At 58.4% G+C, this 20,790-nt stretch overlaps 1 protein-coding gene across 1 annotated transcript; it reads left to right on the forward strand.

Moving 5' to 3' along the window:
* The first annotated feature begins 2,356 nt into the window (after nucleotides 1-2,356).
* LOC102083862 (kallikrein-14) lies at nucleotides 2,357-12,947 on the forward strand. Its single transcript, XM_065044026.1, has 6 exons — nucleotides 2,357-2,465; nucleotides 3,633-3,683; nucleotides 7,613-7,760; nucleotides 8,005-8,258; nucleotides 12,254-12,390; nucleotides 12,618-12,947. Exons 2-6 carry the CDS (start codon nucleotides 3,641-3,643, stop codon nucleotides 12,768-12,770), a joined length of 735 nt encoding a protein of 244 aa, XP_064900098.1. The 5' UTR covers nucleotides 2,357-2,465; nucleotides 3,633-3,640; the 3' UTR covers nucleotides 12,771-12,947.
* Nucleotides 12,948-20,790: the final 7,843 nt, after the last annotated feature.

Here is a 20,790-nt window from a genome sequence, read left to right on the forward strand (position 1 = left end):
CAACGGGGAGGAGTTGTGGGGGCATCTTCTACTGGGAGGAACTGGGGTCCCTTCAACAATCATCATCTGCATGTTCTAGACCCACCAAGAGCCACTTCTTGGGTTGACCCAACTGGAGATGCCCCCAATGTTCTCCCATGTTCTAGACCCACCAAGGAGCCACATCTTGGGTTGGCCCAACTGGAGATGGTCCCAATGTTCTCCAAAGTTCTGGAACCCATCAAGGAACCACATCTTGGCTTGAACCTCCCGGAGATGCCCGTGATGTCCTCCTGTGTTCTAGACCCACCAAGGAGCCACGTTTGGGGGTTGAACCCCCTGGAGATGGTTCCAATGTTCTCCAAGGATCTTGTACACACCAAGAGCCACGTTTGGGGTTGACCCAACTGAGATGTGTCCTGATGTCCTCCCATGTTCTAGACCCACCAAGAGCCACATTTGGGGTTGACCCAACTGAGATGTGTCCTGATGTCCTCCCATGTTCTAGACCCACCAAGGAGGCGTGTTTTGGGGTCCTGATGTCCTCCCATGTTCTAGACCCACCAAGAGCCACATTTGGGGTTGATGCAACTGAGATGTGTCCTGGTGTCCCCCCATGTTCTAGACCCACCAAGGAGGCGTGTTTTGGGGTCCTGATGTCCTCCCATGTTCTAGACCCACCAAGAGCCACATTTTGGGGTTGAACCCCCTGGAGATGCCCCTGATGTTCTCCAAGTATCTTGTACACACCAAGAGCCACGTTTGGGGTTGACCCAACTGAGATGTGTCCTGATGTCCTCCCATGTTCTAGACCCACCAAGGAGCCACATTTGGGGTTGAACCCCCTGGAGATGTGTCCTGATGTCCCCCCATGTTCTAGACCCACCAAGGAGGTGTGTTTTGGGGTCCTGATGTCCTCCCATGTTCTAGACCCACTAAGAGCCACATTTGGGGTTGACGCAACTGAGATGTGTCCTGATGTCCCCCCGTGTTCTAGACCCACCAAGGAGCCGTGTTTTGGGGTCCTGATGTCTTCCCATGTTCTAGACCCACCAAGGAGCCACGTTTGGGGGTTGAACCCCCTGGAGATGTGTCCTGATGTCCTCCCATGTTCTAAACTCACGAAGCAGCCACGTTTGGGGTCGACCCAACTGAGATGTGTCCTGATGTCCTCCCATGTTCTAGACCCACCAAGAGCCACATTTGGGGTAGAACCCCCTGGAGATGTGTCCTGATGTCCCCCCATGTTCTAGACCCACCAAGGAGGTGTGTTTTGGGGTCCTGATGTCCTCCCATGTTCTAGACCCACCAAGAGCCACATTTGGGGTTGACGCAACTGAGATGTGTCCTGGTGTCCCCCCGTGTTCTAGACCCACCAAGGAGCCGTGTTTTGGGGTCCTGATGTCCTCCCATGTTCTAGACCCACCAAGAGCCACATTTGGGATTGACGCAACTGAGATGTGTCCTGGTGTCCCCCCATGTTCTAGACCCACCAAGGAGCCGTGTTTTGGGGTCCTGATGTCCTCCCATGTTCTAGACCCACCAAGGAGCCACGTTTGGGGGTTGAACCCCCTGGAGATGTGTCCTGATGTCCTCCCATGTTCTAAACTCACGAAGGAGCCACGTTTGGGGTCGACCCAACTGAGATGTGTCCTGCTGTCCCCCCATGTTCTAGACCCACCAAGGAGGCGTGTTTTGGGGTCCTGATGTCCTCCCATGTTCTAGACCCACCAAGAGCCACATTTGGGGTTGACCCAACTGAGATGTGTCCTGATGTCCCCCCATGTTCTAGACCCACCAAGGAGCCGTGTTTTGGGGTCCTGATGTCCTCCCATGTTCTAGACCCACCAAGGAGGCACGTTTGGGGGTTGAACCTCCTGGGGATGTGTCCTGATGTCCCCCCGTGTTCTAGACCCACCAAGAGCCACATTTTGGGTTGACCCAACTGAGATGTGTCCTGATGTCCCCCCATGTTCTAGACCCACCAAGGAGCCACGTTTGGGGGTTGAACCCCCTGGAGATGTGTCCAGATGTCCCCCCATGTTCTAGACCCACCAAGAGCCACGTTTGGGGTCCTGATGTCCTCCCACATTCTAGACCCACCAAGGAGCCACATTTGGGGGTTGAACCTCCTGGGGATGTGTCCTGATATCCTCCCATATTCTAGACCCACCAAGAGCCACGTTTGGGGTCCTGATGTCCTCCCACATTCTAGACCCTCCAAGAGCCACATTTTGGGGTTGAACCCCCTGAAGACACCCCCAACATTCTCCAAGGATCTGGACCCCCCCCAAGGCGCCCCGTTCCGGTCCGACCCCCCCCCCCCACCGCCGCCTTCCCGTGGGGCGGAAGGTTCCGTTTGGTGGCGGCGGAGGGACACGTTCCGCGTTTCCTCCTCTGCCCCCGGATAAAAACCCGGCGGGACCGGACGGGACCAGACGCGCCCGCGGCCGCGTCGCAGCTCGCCCGCCGCCGCCCCTCCCCCGGTACGGAGCCATGGGGAGGGGGGGGGGGGGGCGGGTTGGGTGGGGGTTGGGTGGGGGGGGGTCCATGGGGTGGGGGTTGGGTGCTTCCCCTCCCCCGCGGGGTTGTTGTGTCCTCGCGTGTCCTTCCTTGCGTGTCCTTGCGTGTCCTCTCCTCCCATCCCGGTTTTTCCTCTTTCCCGTCCTCCCTTCCCCCCCTTTTCCTTCTTTTTTTGTCTTTTCTTCCCCTTTCCCATCCTCCCTTCCCCCTTTTCCTTCTTTTTTGTCTTTCCTCCCCCTTTTCCCTCTTTTTTGTCTTTTCTTCCTCTTTCCCATCCTCCTTTTTCCCTCTTTTCCTCATATTTTCTTCCCCTTTGCCTTCCCCCTTTTCCCTCTTTTTTGTCTTTTCTTCCTCTTTCCCTTCCCCCCTTTTCCTTCTTTTTTTAATCTTTTCTTCCCCTTTCCCATTCTCCTTTTTCCTTCTTTTACATCTTTTATTCCCCTTTCCCGTCCTCCCTTCCCCCCTTTTCCTTCCTTTTTGTCTTTTCCCCCCTTTTCCCTCTTGTTTCATCTTTTCTTCCTCTTTCTTGTCTTCCCTTTTCCCACTTTTTTTGTCTTTTCTTCCTCTTTCCCTTCCCCCCTTTTCCCTTTTTTTTGTCTTTTCTTCCCCTTTCCCATCTTCCCTTCCCCCACTTTTTCCTTCTTTTTTTGGTCTTTTCTTCTTCTTTCCCTTCCCCCTTTTCCTTCTTTTTTAATCTTTTCTTCCTCTTTTCCATCCTTCTTTTTCCTTCTTTTATTCATATTTTCTTCCCCTTTCCCTTCCCCCTTTTCCTTCTTTTCTGTCTTTTCTTCCTCTTTCCCTTCCTCCCTTTTCCCTCTTTTCCTCCTATTTTCTTCCTCTTTCCCTTCCCCCTTTTCCTTATTTTTCTCATCTTTTCTTCCCCTTTCCCTTCCCCCTTTTCTGTCCTTTCTTCCCCCATTTCCTTCCTCCTCTTCCTCCTTTTCTTCCCCCCTTTTCTGGCCTCTCTTCCCCTTTTCTTCTCTCTTCCTTTTCCCCCTTCCCTTCCCCCTTTCCCATCCCCCCTTCCCCCTTTTCTGGCCTCTCTTCCCCTTTTCCTGTCCCTACGTCCCTCCCCTTTTCCTGCCCCACGTCCCCACCCGTGTCCCCATGTCCCCCCCGTGTCCCCACAGCTCCCACCATGAAGATCCTCGGGCTGATGCTCCTGGCGCTGGTACCCGCAGGTATGAGATGTCCCGGGACCCCCAAGTCCACCCATGGGACCCCCAAGTCCACCTGTTGACCCCCAAGTCCACCCCAGAGCTCCCCATATCCACCTGTGGGACCCCCAAGTCCACCCCAGATCTCCCATGTCCACCCATTGGACCCCCACATTGGGACCCCCACATTGGGACCCCCACATTGACCCCCCAGAAGGGTCCCATGTCTTCCCCAGAGCTCCCATGTCCACCTGTGGGACCCCCAAGTCCACCCCAGAGCTCCCATGTCCACCTATGGACCCCCAAGTCCACCCCATAGCTCCCATGTCCACCCATGGGACCCCCACATTGGGACCCCCACATTGACCCCCCAAAAGAGTCCCATGTCTTCCCCAGAGCTCCCATGTCCACCTGTGGGACCCCCAAGTCCACCCCAGAGCTCCCATGTCCACCCATGGACCCCCAAGTCCTCCCCAGAGCTCCCATGTCCACATGTGGGACCCCCAAGTCCACCCCAGAGCTCCCATGTTCACCCATTGGACCCCCACATTGGGACCCCCACATTGACCCCCCAGAAGGGTCCCATGTCTTCCCCAGAGCTCCTATGTCCACCCATGGGACCCCCAAGTCCACCCCAGAGCTCCCATGTCCACCCATTGATCCCCAAGTCCACCCCAGAGCTCCCATGTCCACCTATGGACCCCCAAGTCCACCCCATAGCTCCCATATCCACCCATGGGACCCCCACATTGGGACCCCCACATTGACCCCCCAAAAGGGTCCCGTGTCTTCCCCAGAGCTCCCATGTCCACCTGTGGGACCCCCAAGTCCACCCCAGAGCTCCCATGTCCACCCATTGGACCCCCACATTGGGACCCCCACATTGGGACCCCCACATTGACCCCCCCAAAAGGGTCCCATGTCTTCCCCAGAGCTCCCATGTCCACCTGTGGGACCCCCAAGTCCACCCCAGAGCTCCCATGTCCACCCATTGACCCCCCAAAAGGGTCCCATGTCTTCCCCAGAGGTGCCATGTCCACCCATGGGACCCCCACATTGGGACCCCCACATTGACCCCCCAAAAGGGTCCCATGTCTTCCCCAGAGCTCCCATGTCCACCCATGGGACCCCCAAGTCCTCCCCAGAGCTCCCATGTCCACCCATGGGACCCCCAGCTCAACCTCAGGTGACCCAAGTCCAACTTTGGGGCCCCTCCATGGTTTGGAGGTTGGGGAGGAGGTCTGGAGGCATCTCCAAGGGGTTTCTGGGGGTGTTTTGGAGATCTATGAGTGGTCGTGGTTTTTTGGGGGGGTCCAAGAGACAAGTTTTGGGGTCTCAGGAGGATCCAGGTGAAGGTTTTGGGGGTTTCAGGTGGGTCCAGAAGAAGGTTTGGAGGTTCAAAGGAAGGTCTGGAGGCATCTCCAAGGGGGTTTCTGGGGTGGTTTTGGGGTATCATGAGGGAGCTGGTGAAGAACTTTGGTGTCTCAGGAAGGTCCAGGTGAATGTTCTGTGGGTTTCAGGAGGCTCCAAGTGAAGCTTTTGATGTTCCTCAAGGTGGTTTTGAGGTTCGGTAGAAGGTCTGGAGGCATCTCCAAGGGGTTTCTGGGGTATCTTGAGGGACCTGGTGAAGAACTTTGGTGTCTCAGGAAGGTCCAGGAGAAGGTTCTGTGAGTTTCAGGTGGGTTTTGAGGTTCAGGAGAAGGTCTGGAGGCATCTCCAAGGGGTTTCTGGGATGGTTTTGGGGTATCTAGAGGGAGCTGATGAAGAACTTTGGTATCTCAGGAAGGTCCAGGAGAAGGTTTTGAGGTTCAGGAGAAGGTCTGGAGGCATCTCCAAGGGGTTTCTGGGATGGTTTTGGGGTATCTTGAAGGACCTGGTGAAGAACTTTGGTGTCTCAGGAACATCCAGGTGAAGGTTTTGAGGTTCAGGAGAAGGTCTGGAGGCATCTCCAAGGGTTTTCTGGGATGGTTTTGGGGTATCTTGAGGGACCTGGTGAAGAACTTTGGTGTCTCAGGAACATCGAGGAGAAGGTTTTGAGGTTCAGGAGAAGGTCTGGAGGCATCTCCAAGGGGTTTCTGGGATGGTTTTGGGGTGTCTTGAGGGACCTGGTGAAGAACTTTGGTATCTCAGGAAGGTCCAGGAGAAGGTTTTGAGGTTCAGGAGAAGGTCTGGAGGCATCTCCAAGGGGTTTCTGGGATGGTTTTGGGGTATCTTGAAGGACCTGGTGAAGAACTTTGGTGTCTCAGGAAGGTCCAGGAGAAGGTTTTGAGGTTCAGTAGAAGGTCTGGAGGCATCTCCAAGGGGTTTCTGGGATGGATTTGGGGTATCTTGAAGGACCTGGTGAAGAACTTTGGTGTCTCAGGAACGTCTGGGTGAAGGTTTTGAGGTTCAGGAGAAGGTCTGGAGGCATCTCCAAGGGGTTTCTGGGATGGTTTTGGGGTATCTAGAGGGAGCTGGTGAAGAACTTTGGTATCTCAGGAAGGTCCATGAGAAGGTTTTGAGGTTCAGGAGAAGGTCTGGAGTCATCTCCAAGGGGTTTCTGGGATGGTTTTGGGGTATCTTGAAGGACCTGGTGAAGAACTTTGGTGTCTCAGGAACGTCCAGGTGAAGGTTTTGAGGTTCAGGAGAAGGTCTGGAGGCATCTCCAAGGGGTTTCTGGGATGGTTTTGGGGTATCTTGAAGGACCTGGTGAAGAACTTTGGTGTCTCAGGAACGTCCAGGTGAAGGTTTTGAGGTTCAGGAGAAGGTCTGGAGGCATCTCCAAGGGGTTTCTGGGATGGTTTTGGGGTATCTAGAGGGAGCTGGTGAAGAACTTTGGTATCTCAGGAAGGTCCAGGAGAAGGTTTTGAGGTTCAGGAGAAGGTCTGGAGGCATCTCCAAGGGTTTTCTGGGATGGTTTTGAGGTATCTTGAGGGACCTGGTGAAGAACTTTGGTATCTCAGGAAGGTCCAGGTGAAGGTTTTGAGGTTCAGGAGAAGGTCTGGAGGCATCTCCAAAGGGTTTCTGGGATGGTTTTGGGGTATCTTGAAGGACCTGGTGAAGAACTTTGGTGTCTCAGGAACGTCCAGGTGAAGGTTTTGAGGTTCAGGAGAAGGTCTGGAGGCATCTCCAATGGGTTTCTGGGATGGTTTTGGGGTATCTAGAGGGAGCTGGTGAAGAACTTTGGTATCTCAGGAAGGTCCATGAGAAGGTTTTGAGGTTCAGGAGAAGGTCTGGAGTCATCTCCAAGGGGTTTCTGGGATGGTTTTGGGGTATCTTGAAGGACCTGGTGAAGAACTTTGGTGTCTCAGGAACGTCCAGGTGAAGGTTTTGAGGTTCAGGAGAAGGTCTGGAGGCATCTCCAAGGGGTTTCTGGGATGGTTTTGGGGTATCTTGAAGGACCTGGTGAAGAACTTTGGTGTCTCAGGAACGTCCAGGTGAAGGTTTTGAGGTTCAGGAGAAGGTCTGGAGGCATCTCCAAGGGGTTTCTGGGATGGTTTTGGGGTATCTAGAGGGAGCTGGTGAAGAACTTTGGTATCTCAGGAAGGTCCAGGAGAAGGTTTTGAGGTTCAGGAGAAGGTCTGGAGGCATCTCCAAGGGTTTTCTGGGATGGTTTTGAGGTATCTTGAGGGACCTGGTGAAGAACTTTGGTATCTCAGGAAGGTCCAGGTGAAGGTTTTGAGGTTCAGGAGAAGGTCTGGAGGCATCTCCAAAGGGTTTCTGGGATGGTTTTGGGGTATCTTGAAGGACCTGGTGAAGAACTTTGGTGTCTCAGGAACGTCCAGGTGAAGGTTTTGAGGTTCAGGAGAAGGTCTGGAGGCATCTCCAATGGGTTTCTGGGATGGTTTTGGGGTATCTTGAGGGACCTGGTGTTTCAGGAAGGTCCAGGTGAAGGTTTTGGTGGTTCCAGGAGGTCCATGAGAAGGTTTTGGGGTCCCCCAAGGTGCTTACCCTGTGTCCCTTTGTCCCCGCAGCCTCCCGCTCCGTGCTGTGGGTGATCGAGGGGACATCATGCGAGCTGCCCTGGCAAGCCGCCCTCTTCCAAGGGGACAAGTTCATCTGCGGTGGGACACTGGTGGCCCGCAACTGGGTGCTGACAGCCGCCCACTGCCACATCCCGGGGTACGCAGGGACCGCGGTGGCTTCGCTGGGCTCAACCACCACGTGTCACCTGGTGGCACCTGGAGGAGATGGGATGAGTTGGTGGCATCTCGGGGGGCTTCAAGTTACCTCTGTATAACCCCAATTCTGCTCATTTTTGGGTCTTCTCCTGCGCTCATCTCCACTTTTGGTGCCGGTGGCTTTGGGTGTGGCTTCTTCTCGTGGTCCCCATGGCCACCATGGACCTTCTGTTGTCCCCCCACAGCGTCCTGAGTGTGCGGCTGGGCGGGCAGCGCCGGGCGGACGGGGGCGCCACGGAGCAGTGGCGGCGCTCGGCCAAGGTGGTCACCTACCCACGCTACAACACGGCCACCAAGGACGGCGACCTGATGCTGGTCAAGCTCCTCCTGCCCGTCCGTGTCACCAAGCGCGTGGAGCCGTTGCCGTTGGCCACCGAGTGCCCCGCGCCCGGCAGCGTGTGCCAGATCTCGGGCTGGGGATCCACCACCAGCCCCGAAGGTACCGGCTCAGGTCACCCCTCTGGTTGTGTCCCCTCTGCCGGTGACGGCGCCGGGGACTCTTGGTTGCTCCTCCTTGGTTGCTCCTCCTTGGTTGCTCCTCCTTGGGGCCACCAGGAGTAGGGATGAGCTCCAGGGTTCCAAGGTGGGTCCAGGGCTCCAAGATGGGTTCCATGTGTCCATGGTGGGTTCAGGACTCCATGGTGGGTCCATGTGTCCATGGTGGGTCCAGGGCTCCGAGGTGGGTCCGATACTCCATGGTGGGTCCATGTGTCCATGATGGGTCCGTGTGTCTTATGGTGGGTCAAGGGCTTCAAGGTGGGTTCCATGTGTCCATGGTGGGTTCAGGACTCCATGGTGGGTCCATGTGTCCAAGATGGGTTCCATGTGTCCATGGTGGGTCCCTGTGTCCATGGTGGGTCCAGGGTTCCAAGATGGGTTCCATGTGTCCATGGTGGCTCCAAGGTGGGTCCAGGGCTCCAAGATGGGTTCCATGTGTCCATGGTGGGTTCAGGGTTCCATGGTGGGTCCAGGGCTCCATGATGGGTCCATGTGTCCAAGGTAGGTCCAAGGCTCCAAAGTGTGTCCTTGTGTCCATGGTGGGTCCGTGTGTCCATGGTGGGTCCGTGTGTCCAAGGTGGGTCCCGGCTTCTAAGGTGAGTCCAGAGCTCCATGGTGGGTCCTTGTGTCTATGGTGGGTCCGTGTGTCCATGATGGCTCCGTGTGTCCAAGGTGGGTCCAGGGTTCCATGATGAGTCCATGTGTCCAAGGTGGGTCCAGGGTTCCATGATGAATCCATGTGTCCACAGTGGGTTCCATGTGTCCAAGGTGGGTCCAGGGCTTCAAGATGGACCCATGTGTCCAAGGTGGGTCCATGTGTCCCTGGTGAGTCTCGGTCTCTGAGGTGCGTCCAGGGCTCCAGAGTGGGTCCCATGTGTCCAAGGTGGGTCCCATGTGTCCAAAGTGGGTCCAGGGTGGGTCCATGTGTCCAAGGTGGGTCCATGTGTCCAGGGTGGGTTCCATGTGTCCAAGGTGAGTCCAGGGTGGGTTCCATGTGTCCAGGGTGGGTTCCATGTGTCCAAGGTGGGTCTGTGTGTCCATGGTGGGTCCAGGGCTCCAAGGTGGGTCCGGGGCTCCAAGATGGATCCGTGTGTCCAAGGTGGGTCCATGTGTCCCTGGTGAGTCTGGGTCTCTGAGGTGGGTTCCATGTGTCCATGGTGGGTTCCATGTGTCCATGGTGGGTTCAGGGCTCCATGATGAGTCCATGTGTCCATGGTGGCTTCCATGTGTCCATGGTGGGTCCAGGGCTCCAAGGGTGGTCCAGGACTCCAAGGTGGGTCCAGGGCTCGAAGGTGGGTTCCATGTGTCCATGGTGGGTCCAAGATGGGTCCGTGTGTCCAAGGTGGGTCCAATACTCCAAGATGGATCCCGGGGTTCCAAGGTGGGTCCAGGGCTCCAAGAAGGGTCCGTGTGTCTATGGTGGATCTATGTGTCCAAGGTGGATCCATGTGTCCCTGGTGAGTCTGCAGCTCCAAGGTGGGTCCATGTATCCAAGGTGGATCCTGGGTTCCAAGGTGGGTCTCGGGTGGGTCCAGGGTTCCATGATGGGTCCATGTATCCAGGCTGGGTCCATCTGTCCAAAATGGGTCCCGGGTTCCAAGGTGGCTCCAGGGTGGGTCCTGGGCTCCAAGGTGGGTCCTGGGCTCCAAGGTGGGTCCAGGATTCCAAGATGGGTCCAGGGCTCCATGGTGGGTCCATGTGTCCAAGGAGGGTCCAATACTCCAAGATGGGTCCATGTGTCCAAGGTGGGTCCCGGGTTCCAAGGTGGGTGCAGGGCTCCATCATGGGTCCAAGGTGTGTCTGTGTGTCCAGGGCTCCAAGGTAGGTCTAGGACTCCAAGATGGGTCCAGGTCTCCAAGGTGGGTTCCATATGTCCATGATTGGTCAATGTGTCCAAGGTGGGTCCATGGTGGGTCCAGGGCTCCAAGATGGATCCATGTGTCCAAGGTGGGTCCGTGTGTCCATGGTGGGTCCAGGGCTCCGAGGTGTGTTCCATGTGTCCAAGGTGGGGTCCCTGTGTCCATGGTGGCTCCAGGGCTCCGAGGTGGGTCCAATATTCCAAGGTGGGTTCCACGTGTCTGAGGTGGGTCCCATGTGTCCAAGGTGGGTCCAAGGTGGGTCCACGTGTCCAAGGTGGGGTCCATGTGGCCATGGTGGGTCCAGGGCTCCAAGATGGGTTCCATGTGTCCATGGTGGCTCCAAGGTGGGTCCAGGGCTCCAAGGTGGGTCCCTGTGTCCATGGTGGGTCCAGGGCTCCGAGGTGGGTCCAATATTCCAAGGTGATTTCCATGTGTCCATGATGGGTCCGTGTGTCTTATGGTGGGTCAAGGGCTCCAAGGTGGGTTCCATGTGTCCATGGTGGGTCCCTGTGTCCGTGGTGGGTCCAGGGCTCCAAGATGGGTTCCATGTGTCCAAGATGGGTTCCATGTGTCCAAGATGGGTTCCATGTGTCCATGGTGGGTCCCTGTGTCCGTGGTGGGTCCAGGGCTCCAAGATGGGTTCCATGTGTCCAAGATGGGTTCCATGTGTCCAAGATGGGTTCCATGTGTCCATGGTGGGTCCCTGTGTCCATGGTGGGTCCAGGGCTCCAAGATGGGTTCCATGTGTCCATGGTGGCTCCAAGGTGGGTCCAGGGCTCCAAGATGGGTTCCATGTGTCCATGGTGGGTCCAGGGCTCCGAGGTGGGTCCGATACTCCATGGTGGGTCCATGTGTCCATGATGGGTCCGTGTGTCTTATGGTGGGTCAAGGGCTCCAAGATGGGTTCCATGTGTCCAAGATGGGTTCCATGTGTCCAAGATGGTTTCCTTGTGTCCATGGCGGGTCCCTGTGTCCATGGTGGGTCCAGGGCTCCGAGGTGTGTTCCATGTGTCCAAGGTGGGGTCCCTGTGTCCATGGTGGGTCCAGGGCTCTGAGGTGGGTCCAATACTCCATGGTGGGTCCATGTGTCCATGATGGGTCCGTGTGTCTTATGGTGGGTCAAGGGCTCCAAGGTGGGTTCCATGTGTCCATGGTGGGTCCCTGTGTCCGTGGTGGGTCCAGGGCTCCAAGATGGGTTCCATGTGTCCAAGATGGGTTCCATGTGTCCATGGTGGGTCCCTGTGTCCATGGTGGGTCCAGGGCTCCAAGATGGGTTCCATGTGTCCATGGTGGCTCCAAGGTGGGTCCAGGGCTCCAAGGTGGGTCCCTGTGTCCATGGTGGGTCCAGGGCTCCGAGGTGGGTCCAATACTCCAAGGTGGGTTCCATGTGTCCATGATGGGTCCGTGTGTCTTATGGTGGGTCAAGGGCTCCAAGATGCGTTCCATGTGTCCATGGTGGGTTCAGGACTCCATGGTGGGTCCATGTGTCCAAGATGGGTTCCATGTGTCCATGGTGGGTCCCTGTGTCCATGGTGGGTCCAGGGCTCCAAGATGGGTTCCATGTGTCCATGGTGGCTCCAAGGTGGGTCCAGGGCTCCAAGATGGGTCCCTGTGTCCATGGTGGGTTCAGGACTCCATGGTGGGTCCATGTGTCCATGGTGGGTCCAGGGCTCCGAGGTGGGTCCAATACTCCAAGGTGGGTTCCATGTGTCCATGATGGGTCCGTGTGTCTTATGGTGGGTCAAGGGCTCCAAGATGCGTTCCATGTGTCCATGGTGGGTTCAGGACTCCATGGTGGGTCCATGTGTCCAAGATGGGTTCCATGTGTCCATGGTGGGTCCCTGTGTCCATGGTGGGTCCAGGGCTCCAAGATGGGTTCCATGTGTCCATGGTGGCTCCAAGGTGGGTCCAGGGCTCCAAGATGGGTTCCATGTGTCCATGGTGGCTCCAAGGTGGGTCCAGGGCTCCAAGATGGGTCCCTGTGTCCATGGTGGGTCCAGGGCTCCATGGTGAGTCCAGGGCTCCAAGGTGGGTCTGTCCCCGCTCTGGGTGACCCTCCTATTCTCTTGTCACCCAGTCAACTTCCCCGAGGACCTTCACTGCGCCAAGGTCACCGTGGTCCCCGAGGAGCAGTGCCGGCGCATCTACCCCGGCTCCATCACACCCAACATGGTGTGCGCCGGTGAGTCCCGCAACCGCGCCGACTCCTGCCAGGTGGGTCCCGTGTCACCTCGAGGTTTTGGGTTGACAATGGGGACAATTCAGCGTAACCAGCAGCACCCACACAAGGTTTGGGTGCGTGGGGCGGGTGTCACTCATGGAGGGGAATTTTGTGGGTGGAGATGCCACCAAAGCCCTGAAACAGCCCCAAATTCGGGGTGATTCTTCGGGGTGACCCCCCCACCCCGCTCCACAAGATGTTGCCCCTCTTGCCTCATCAGGGGGACTCCGGGGGACCCCTCATGTGCGACGGGCGGCTCCAGGGCATCGTGTCCTGGGGTCCGGGAGTTTGCGGGGACCCCAAGAAACCCGGCGTCTACGTCAACCTCTGCAAGTACACCCAGTGGATCCAGGACACCATGAGACGGAACTGACGCCCCTGTCCCCACCCCTATGGCCGTGGGACAGGACCCCCAGCTCCTCCCCTTCCTCCTCCTCCTCCTCAACCCCCATGAAGGTCCCCAGAGCCGGCCGGTCCGAGCGCTGGGGCGGGGATGGGACTTGGCCATGGGGCCCCGTTGAGATGTTGGTGAATAAAAGGTGGCTTTTCACCACGGCTTCAGTGGGTCAGGGACCCCCGGGGTTGCCCCAGGTCTTGGAGGGGCAGGAGAGGACCCAGCTCAGTATTTGGGGTGGACCTCTTGACCCCACTAATTGGGCCTCATCAGGCCACTGACCTGTGGACTCCACCATGGGGAGACCCATTGGCCATGGGGCGAACCCTATGAACCTACTGTAGGTAGACCTGTTGGCCCCACCATAGGATAAACCGCTATGGGGTAGACCTGTTGGCCCCATCATGACGTAGACCTGTTGGCCCCACCATGACATAGACCTCTTGGCCCCATTGCAGTAGATTTGACCCTACTGCAGGTAGATCCGTTGATCCCACCATGAGCTGGACCACCAGGAGTTAGACCTGTTTGCCCCACCTTGGGCCAATGACCCCACCATAGGGTAGACCATGATGAGACAGACCTATTGGCCCCACCTTGGGCCAGTGGCTCCACCATAGGGTGGACCATGATGAGACAAGACTTGTTGGCCCCACCATTGGGTAGACCACTATGGGGTAGACCTGTTGGCCCCACCATGACATAGACCTCTTGGCCCCATTGCAGTAGACCTGACCCTACTGCAGCTAGATCCGTTGATCCCACCATGAGCTGGACCACCAGGAGTTAGACCTGTTTGCCCCACCTTGGGCCAATGACCCCACCATAGGGTAGACCATGATAAGACAGACCTATTGGCCCCACCTTGGGCCAGTGGCTCCACCATAGGGTGGACCATGATGAGACAGACTTGTTGGCCCCACCATTGGGTAGACCACTATGGGGTAGACCTGTTGGCCCCACCATGACATAGACCTCTTGGCCCCACCATGACATAGACCTCTTGGCCCCATTGCAGTAGATTTGACCCTACTGCAGGTAGATCCGTTGATCCCACCATGAGCTGGACCACCAGGAGTTAGACCTGTTTGCCCCACCTTGGGCCAATGACCCCACCATAGGGTAGACCATGATGAGACAGACCTATTGGCCCCACCTTGGGCCAGTGGCTCCACCATAGGGTGGACCATGATGAGACAGACTTGTTGGCCCCACCATTGGGTAGACCACTATGGGGCAGACCTGTTGGCCCCATCATGACATAGACCTGTTGGCCCCATTGCAGACGACCTGACCCTACTGCAGGTAGATCCATTGATCCCACCATGAGCTGGACCACCAGGAGTTAGACCTGTTTGCCCCACCTTGGGCCAATGACCCCACCATAGGGTAGACCATGATGAGACAGACCTATTGGCCCCACCTTGGGCCAGTGGCTCCACCATAGGGTGGACCATGATGAGACAGACTTGTTGGCCCCACCATTGGGTAGACCACTATGGGGTAGACCTGTTGGCCCCACCATGACATAGACCTCTTGGCCCCACCATGACATAGACCTCTTGGCCCCATTGCAGTAGACCTGACCCTACTGCAGGTAGATCTGTTGATCCCACCATGGGTTGGACAACCATGACTTAGACCTGTTGGCCCCACTGTAGGGTAGACCACTATGGGGTAGACCTGTTGGCCTCACCATGGGCCAATGGCCCCACCATAGGGTAGACCACGACGTGATACACCTGTTGGCCCCACCATAGGGTAGATCACCATGAGTTAGACCTGTTGGCCTCACCTTGGGGCAATGACCCCACCATTGGGCAGCCCACCATGAGGTAGACCTGTTGGCCCCAAGGTCTGCTCTGGTCAACATGTTCATGGAGATCTGGACAATATGTTCATGGAGGTTTGGTCAAGGTGACCATCAGGGTCTGGTCGATGTGTTCATGGAGGTTTGGTCAAGGTGACCATGAAGGTCTGGTTGATATGTTCATGGAGGTTTGGTCAAGGTGACCATGAAGGTCTGGTTGATATGTTCATGGAGGTTTGGTCAAGGTGACCATGAAGGTCTGGTCGATGTGTTCATGGAGGTTTGGTCAAGGTGACCATGAAGGTCTGGTCAATGTGTTCATGGTGGTTTGGTCAAGGTGACCATGAAAGTCTGGTCAATGTGTTCTTGGTGGTTTGGCCAAGGTGACTATGAAGGTGTGGACAATGTGTTCATGATGGTCTGGTCAACACATTCATGGAGTTCTGGCCAACATGTTCATGGTGGTTTGGTCAAGGTGACCATGAAGGTCTGGTCAACATGTTCACAGTGGTTCAGTCAAGGTGACCATGAAGGTCTGGTCAACATGTTCATGGTGGTTTGGTGAACGTGACCATGAAGGTCTGGCCAACATGTTCATGGTGGTCTGGTCAACGTGACCATGAAGGTCTGGTCAACATGTTCATGGTGGTTCGGTCAAGGTGACCATGAAGGTCCAGTCAATACGTCCACCCCTGTGTCCCCAGAGTCACCCCTGTGTCCCCTGTGCCACCCTGCATGTCACCTAGGGCCACCCCCGTGTCCCCTGAGCCACCCCCGTGTCCCCTGCACCACCCCCCGTGTCACCCAGGGCCACCCTCTGTGTCCCCTGATCCACTCTGTGTGTCACCCAAGGCCACCCCCTGTGTCACCCAGGGTCACCCCCGTGTCCCCTGAGCCCCCGTGTCCCCTGAGTCCCTGTGTCCCCTGATCCACCCCCCGTGTCATCCAGGGCCACCCCCATTGTCACCCAAGACCACCCCCCGTGTCCCCTGAGCCACCCCCTGTGTCACCCAGGGCCACCCCTATTGTCACCCTGATCCAGTCCCTGTGTCCCCTGATCCAATCCCTGTGTCCCCAGGGCCACCGCCATTGTCACCCAAGGCCACCCCCCGTATCCCTTGAGCCACCCTCAGTGTCACCCAGGGCCACCCCTATTGTCACCCTGATCCAATCCCCGTGTCCCCTGAGCCACTCCCAGTGTCACCCAGGGCTACCCCCATGTCCCCTGAGTCCCCGTGTCCCCTGAGCGACCTTGCGTGCCACCCAAGGCCACCCCCTGTGACCCTTGCGCCACCCCCGTGTCACCCAGGGTCACCCCCTGTGTCCCCTGATTCAACCCCACTGTCCCCTGACCCCCAGTGTCACCCAGGGCCACCCCCTGTGTCCCCTGATCCACCCCCCGTGTCCCCAGGGCCACCCCCATTGTCACCCAAGGCCACCCACAGTGTCCCCTGAGCCACCCCCCGTGTCACCCAGGGCCACCCCCATTGTCACCCAAGGCCACCCCCCGTGTCCCCTGAGCCACCCTCAGTGTCACCCAGGGCCACCCCTATTGTCACCCTGATCCAGTCCCCGTGTCCCCTGATCCAATCCCCGTGTCCTCTGAGCCACTCTCTGAGTCACCCAGGGCGACCCCCATGTCCCCTGAGTCCCCGTGTCCCCCGAGCCACCCCCAGTGTCACCCAGGGCCACCCCCCGTGTCCCCTGATCCAATCCCTGTGTCCCCAGGGCCACCCCCATTGTCACCCAAGGCCACCCCCCGTGTCCCCTGAGTGTCACCCAGGGCCACCCCCCGTGTCCCCTGATCCACGCCCCGTGTCCCCTGATCCAATCCCTGTGTCCCCTGACCCCCAGTGTCACCCAGGACCACCCCCCGTGTCCCCTGATCCACGCCCCGTGTCCCCTGATCCAATCCCTGTGTCCCCTGATCCCCAGTGTCACCCAGGGCCACCCCCCGTGTCCCCTGCGCCACCCCCCGTGTCCCCTGCACCACCCCCCGTGTCACCCAGGGCCACCCTCCGTGTCCCCTGAGTGTCACCCAGGGCCACCCCCCGTGTCCCCTGATCCACGCCCCGTGTCCCCTGATCCAATCCCTGTGTCCCCTGTGCCACCCCCAGTGTCACCCAGGGCGCTGCCACCCACGGAGCCGCTGCCCCGTGTGTCACCCGTGTCACCCAGGGCGCTGCCACCTCTTGTGTCACCCGGGGCCACCCGGAGCTGTGGGGACAGCGGGAAGGGAGGGGAGGGGACACAGGGGGTGGCCCTGGCAGTGGGTGGCAGGTCCGGGCCGGCTCTGCCCAGGCCCCGCAGGGTAATTAGGTAATTAGCGCTAATTAAGGCGCTGAGATTGGAGCTGAGGAACTGGGAGAACTGGTTTTGCCCCTCCCCCACCCCCGGGGCTGCGCTGACGTCACCGCTCACCCCTCCCCTCCCCCCCCCCCTCTCCCCGTGTCCGTGGGGCCGCTCGTGGGTCCCCCCGTGTCCCCAGGTGGGTTCTTGTGTTCCCTCCCGTGTCCCCCCCCATGTCCCCTCGTGTCCCTCAGTGTCACCTACTGTCCCCCCCAAGTTCCCTGTGGGCTCTTGGGTCCCCCCATGTCCCCCCATGTCCCCTCCTGTGCCCCCATGTCCCCTCGTGTCCCTCAGTGTCACCTCCTGTCCCCCCGCAAGCCCCCTATGGGCTCCTGGGTCCCCCACAACCCCCTGTGTCCCCGCATGTCCCCCCATGTCCCCTCCTGTGCCCCCATGTCCCCTCATGAAACCTCTGTGTCCCCCCATGTCCCTCAATGTCACCTCCTGTCCCCTCCTGTCTCCCGCCATGTCCCCCCGTGCCCCCGTGTCCCCAGGTGGGTCCCTGTGTCCCCTCATGATGCTCCCATGTCCCCTTATGTCCCTCAATGTCACCTCCTGTCCCCCCCAAGTCCCCTATGGGCTCCTGGGTCCCCTCCTGTGCCCCTATGTCCCCTTGTGTCCCCCAATGTCACCTCCTGTCCCCTCCTGTCTCCCGCCATGTCCCCCCGTGTCCCCCGTGTCCCCAGGTGGGTCCCTGTGTCCCCTCATGATGCTCCCATGTCCCCTCATGTCCCTTAATGTCACCTCCTGTCCCCCCCAAGTCCCCTATGGGCTCCCGTGCCCCCCATGTCCCCTCCTGTGCCCCCATGTCCCCTCCTGTGCCCACATGTCCCCTTGTGTCCCTCAATGTTACCTCCTGTCCCCCCCAAGTCTCCTATGAGCACCTGTGCCCCCATGTCCCCTCCTGTGCCCCCATGTCCCCTTGTGTCCCTCAATGTCACCTCCTGTGCCCCCCAAGTCCTCCTGTGGGCTCCCGTGTCCCCCAATGTCCTCCCGTGTCCCCCATGTCCCCAGGTGGGTCCCTGTGTCCCCTCATGATGCTCCCATGTCCCCTCGTGTCCCTCAATGTCACCTCCTGTCCCCCCCAAGTCTCCTATGGGCTCCTGTGCCCCCATGTCCCCTCCTGTGCCCACATGTCCCCTCCTGTGCCCACATGTCCCCTTGTGTCCCTCAATGTCACCTCCTGTCCCCCCCAAGTCCGCTGTGGGCTCCTGGGTCCCCCCCATGTCCTCCTGTGTCCCCCCCATGTGCCCTGTGTCCTCCCCCCTTTCCCCTTGTGTCCCCCAGTGTCACCTCCTGTCCCCTCAAGTGGTCACCTGTCCCCTCATGACCCCCCCAGGTCCCTCATGTCCTTTCCTGTCCCCTCTACATGTTCCTGTGTCCCCTCATGATGTCCCTTCATGGTCTCCCATGTCCCCCCATGTCCGTCCCTGTGTCCCCTCCTGTCCCCTCTCATGCTCCCCTGTCCCCTGGGGTCTCCCCATGTCCCCTTGTGTCCCCTCATGTCCCCCCATGTCCTCTTGAGTCCCCATGTGTCCCATGTCCCCTCATGTGTCCCATGTCCCCTCATGTGTCCCATGTCCCCTCACATGCCCCCATGTCCCTTCCTGGCCCCTCATGTGTCCCATGTCCCCTCACAAGTCCCCTCATGTGCCCCAATGTCCCCTCATTTGCTCCCATGTCCCCTCTTGTCCCCTGTGTCCCCTCACGTGCCACCTCATCCCTTGATGTCCCCTGGGGTTCCCCATGTCCTTTCACGAGTCCCCGCGTCCCCTGTGTCCCCTCATTTGCTCCCATGTCCCCTTGTGAGTCCCCTCGTGTCACCAGGGATCCCCATGGGCAGGATCTTCATGGCCAAGGCCACTGACAGACCAGATCTCCATGGACGGGATCTCCATGGAGCAGATCTCCACAAGATCCCCCTGGTTCAAACCCTTGTGGACGTGACCACCATGGCCCAAGGTCTCCATGGCCAAGGTCTCCATGGCCAAGGTCTCCATGGTCAAGGTCTCCATGTCCAAGGTCTTCATGGACGAGATGTCCACGGCCAAGGTCTCCATGGACCAGATCTCCATGGCCAAGGTCTCCATGGCCAAGATCTCCACGGACCAGATCTTCATGTCCAAGGTCTCCACAGACAAGGTGTCAATGTCCAAGGTCTTCATGGGCAAGGTCTCCATGGCCAAGGTCTCCACAGACAAGATCCCCATAGTGAAGTTCTCCATGACCCAGGCCTCCATGAGGTGGGACCTCCATGGACAAGATCTCCATGGGATGGGCTTTTAGTGGCCCAAAACTCCATGGGATGGGACCTCCATGGACCAGGCCTCCGTGAGATGGGACCTCCATGGACCAGGCCTCCATGAGATGGGACCTCCATGGACCAGACCTCCATGGGATGCGATCCTGGTGGCCCAGATCTCCACCAACAGCATCCTGGTGGCCCAGATCTCCACCAACAGCATCCTGGTGGCCCAGATCTCCACCAACAGCATCCTGGTGGCCCAGATCTCCACCAACAGCATCCTGGTGGCCCAGATCTCCACCAACAGCATCCTGGTGGCCCAGATCTCCACCAACAACATCCTGGTGGCCCAGATCTCCACGAATGGCAACTTAGTGGCCCAAACCTCCCCAGGGCAGGATCTTAGTGGCCAAGTTCTCCATGAACGGGCTCTTACTGGACCAGATCTCGGGGTTCAGGCCCAAACCCCCCTATGGGGTCCCCATTGCCGAGATCAGCAGCTCCAACCCGTGACTCACCCGCCCGCCCTCAACTCCACCCCTTAATTACTCATCAAGCTCTTAATTGCCTTGAGCTGCGGAGACACGGAGGTGCTGTCACACCAGCCCTGGAGCTGCTGCACCCGTGTCACCCCCGGGTGGCTTTAGGGGACCCAGCGGGGCCCAAAATCCTATGGGGCCTTCCAGCTACAGGATGTTCTCCCAGGGGACAAGAACCATTGGTGACGGTGGCTTGAACCTCCTGGGGGTCCACGTGGGCCATGGTGGTCACATCCATGAGGGTTGGAACCACGGGGGTCTTGTAGAGACCTTGGCCGTGGAGACCTTGGCTGTGGAGACCTTGGCCATGGAGACCTTGGCCATGGAGACCTTGGCCATGGAGGCCTTGGCCATGGAGACCTCAGGCAATGGTGGTCATGTCCATGAGGGTTGGAACCACGGGGGTCTTGTGGAGACCTTGGCCGTGGAGACCTTGGCCATGGAGACCTTGGCCGTGGAGACCTCAGGCCATGGTGGTCATGTCCATGAGGGTTGGAACCACGGGGGTCTTGTGGAGACCTTGGCTATGGAGACGTTGGCTATGGAGACCTTGGCCATGGAGACCTCAGGCCATGGTGGTCATGTCCATGAGGGTTGGAACCATGGGGGTCTTGTGGAGACCTTGGCCGTGGAGACCTTGGGCCATGGTAGTCACGTCCATGAGGGTTGGAACCATGGGGGTCTTGTGGAAACCTTGGCCATGGAGGCCTTGGCCATGGAGGCCCTGGCCATGGAGACCTCAGGCCATGGTGATCATGTCCATGAGGGTTGGAACCACGGGGGTCTTGTGGAGACCTTGGCCGTGGAGACCTTGGGCCATGGTGGTCATGTCCATGAGGGTTGGAACCACGGGGGTCTTGTGGAGACCTTGGCCATGGAGACCTTGGCCATGGAGGCCTTGGCCATGGAGACCTCAGGCCATGGTGGTCATGTCCATGAGGGTTGGAACCACGGGGGTCTTGTGGAGACCTTGGCTATGGAGACCTTGGCTATGGAGACCTTGGCCTTGGAGACCTTGGGCCATGGTGGTCATTTCCATGGTCATGTCCATGAACC

This window comes from Columba livia, chromosome 31, assembly GCF_036013475.1.
Source record: "Columba livia isolate bColLiv1 breed racing homer chromosome 31, bColLiv1.pat.W.v2, whole genome shotgun sequence".
In the NCBI taxonomy this organism is placed as follows: Eukaryota; Metazoa; Chordata; class Aves; order Columbiformes; family Columbidae; genus Columba; species Columba livia.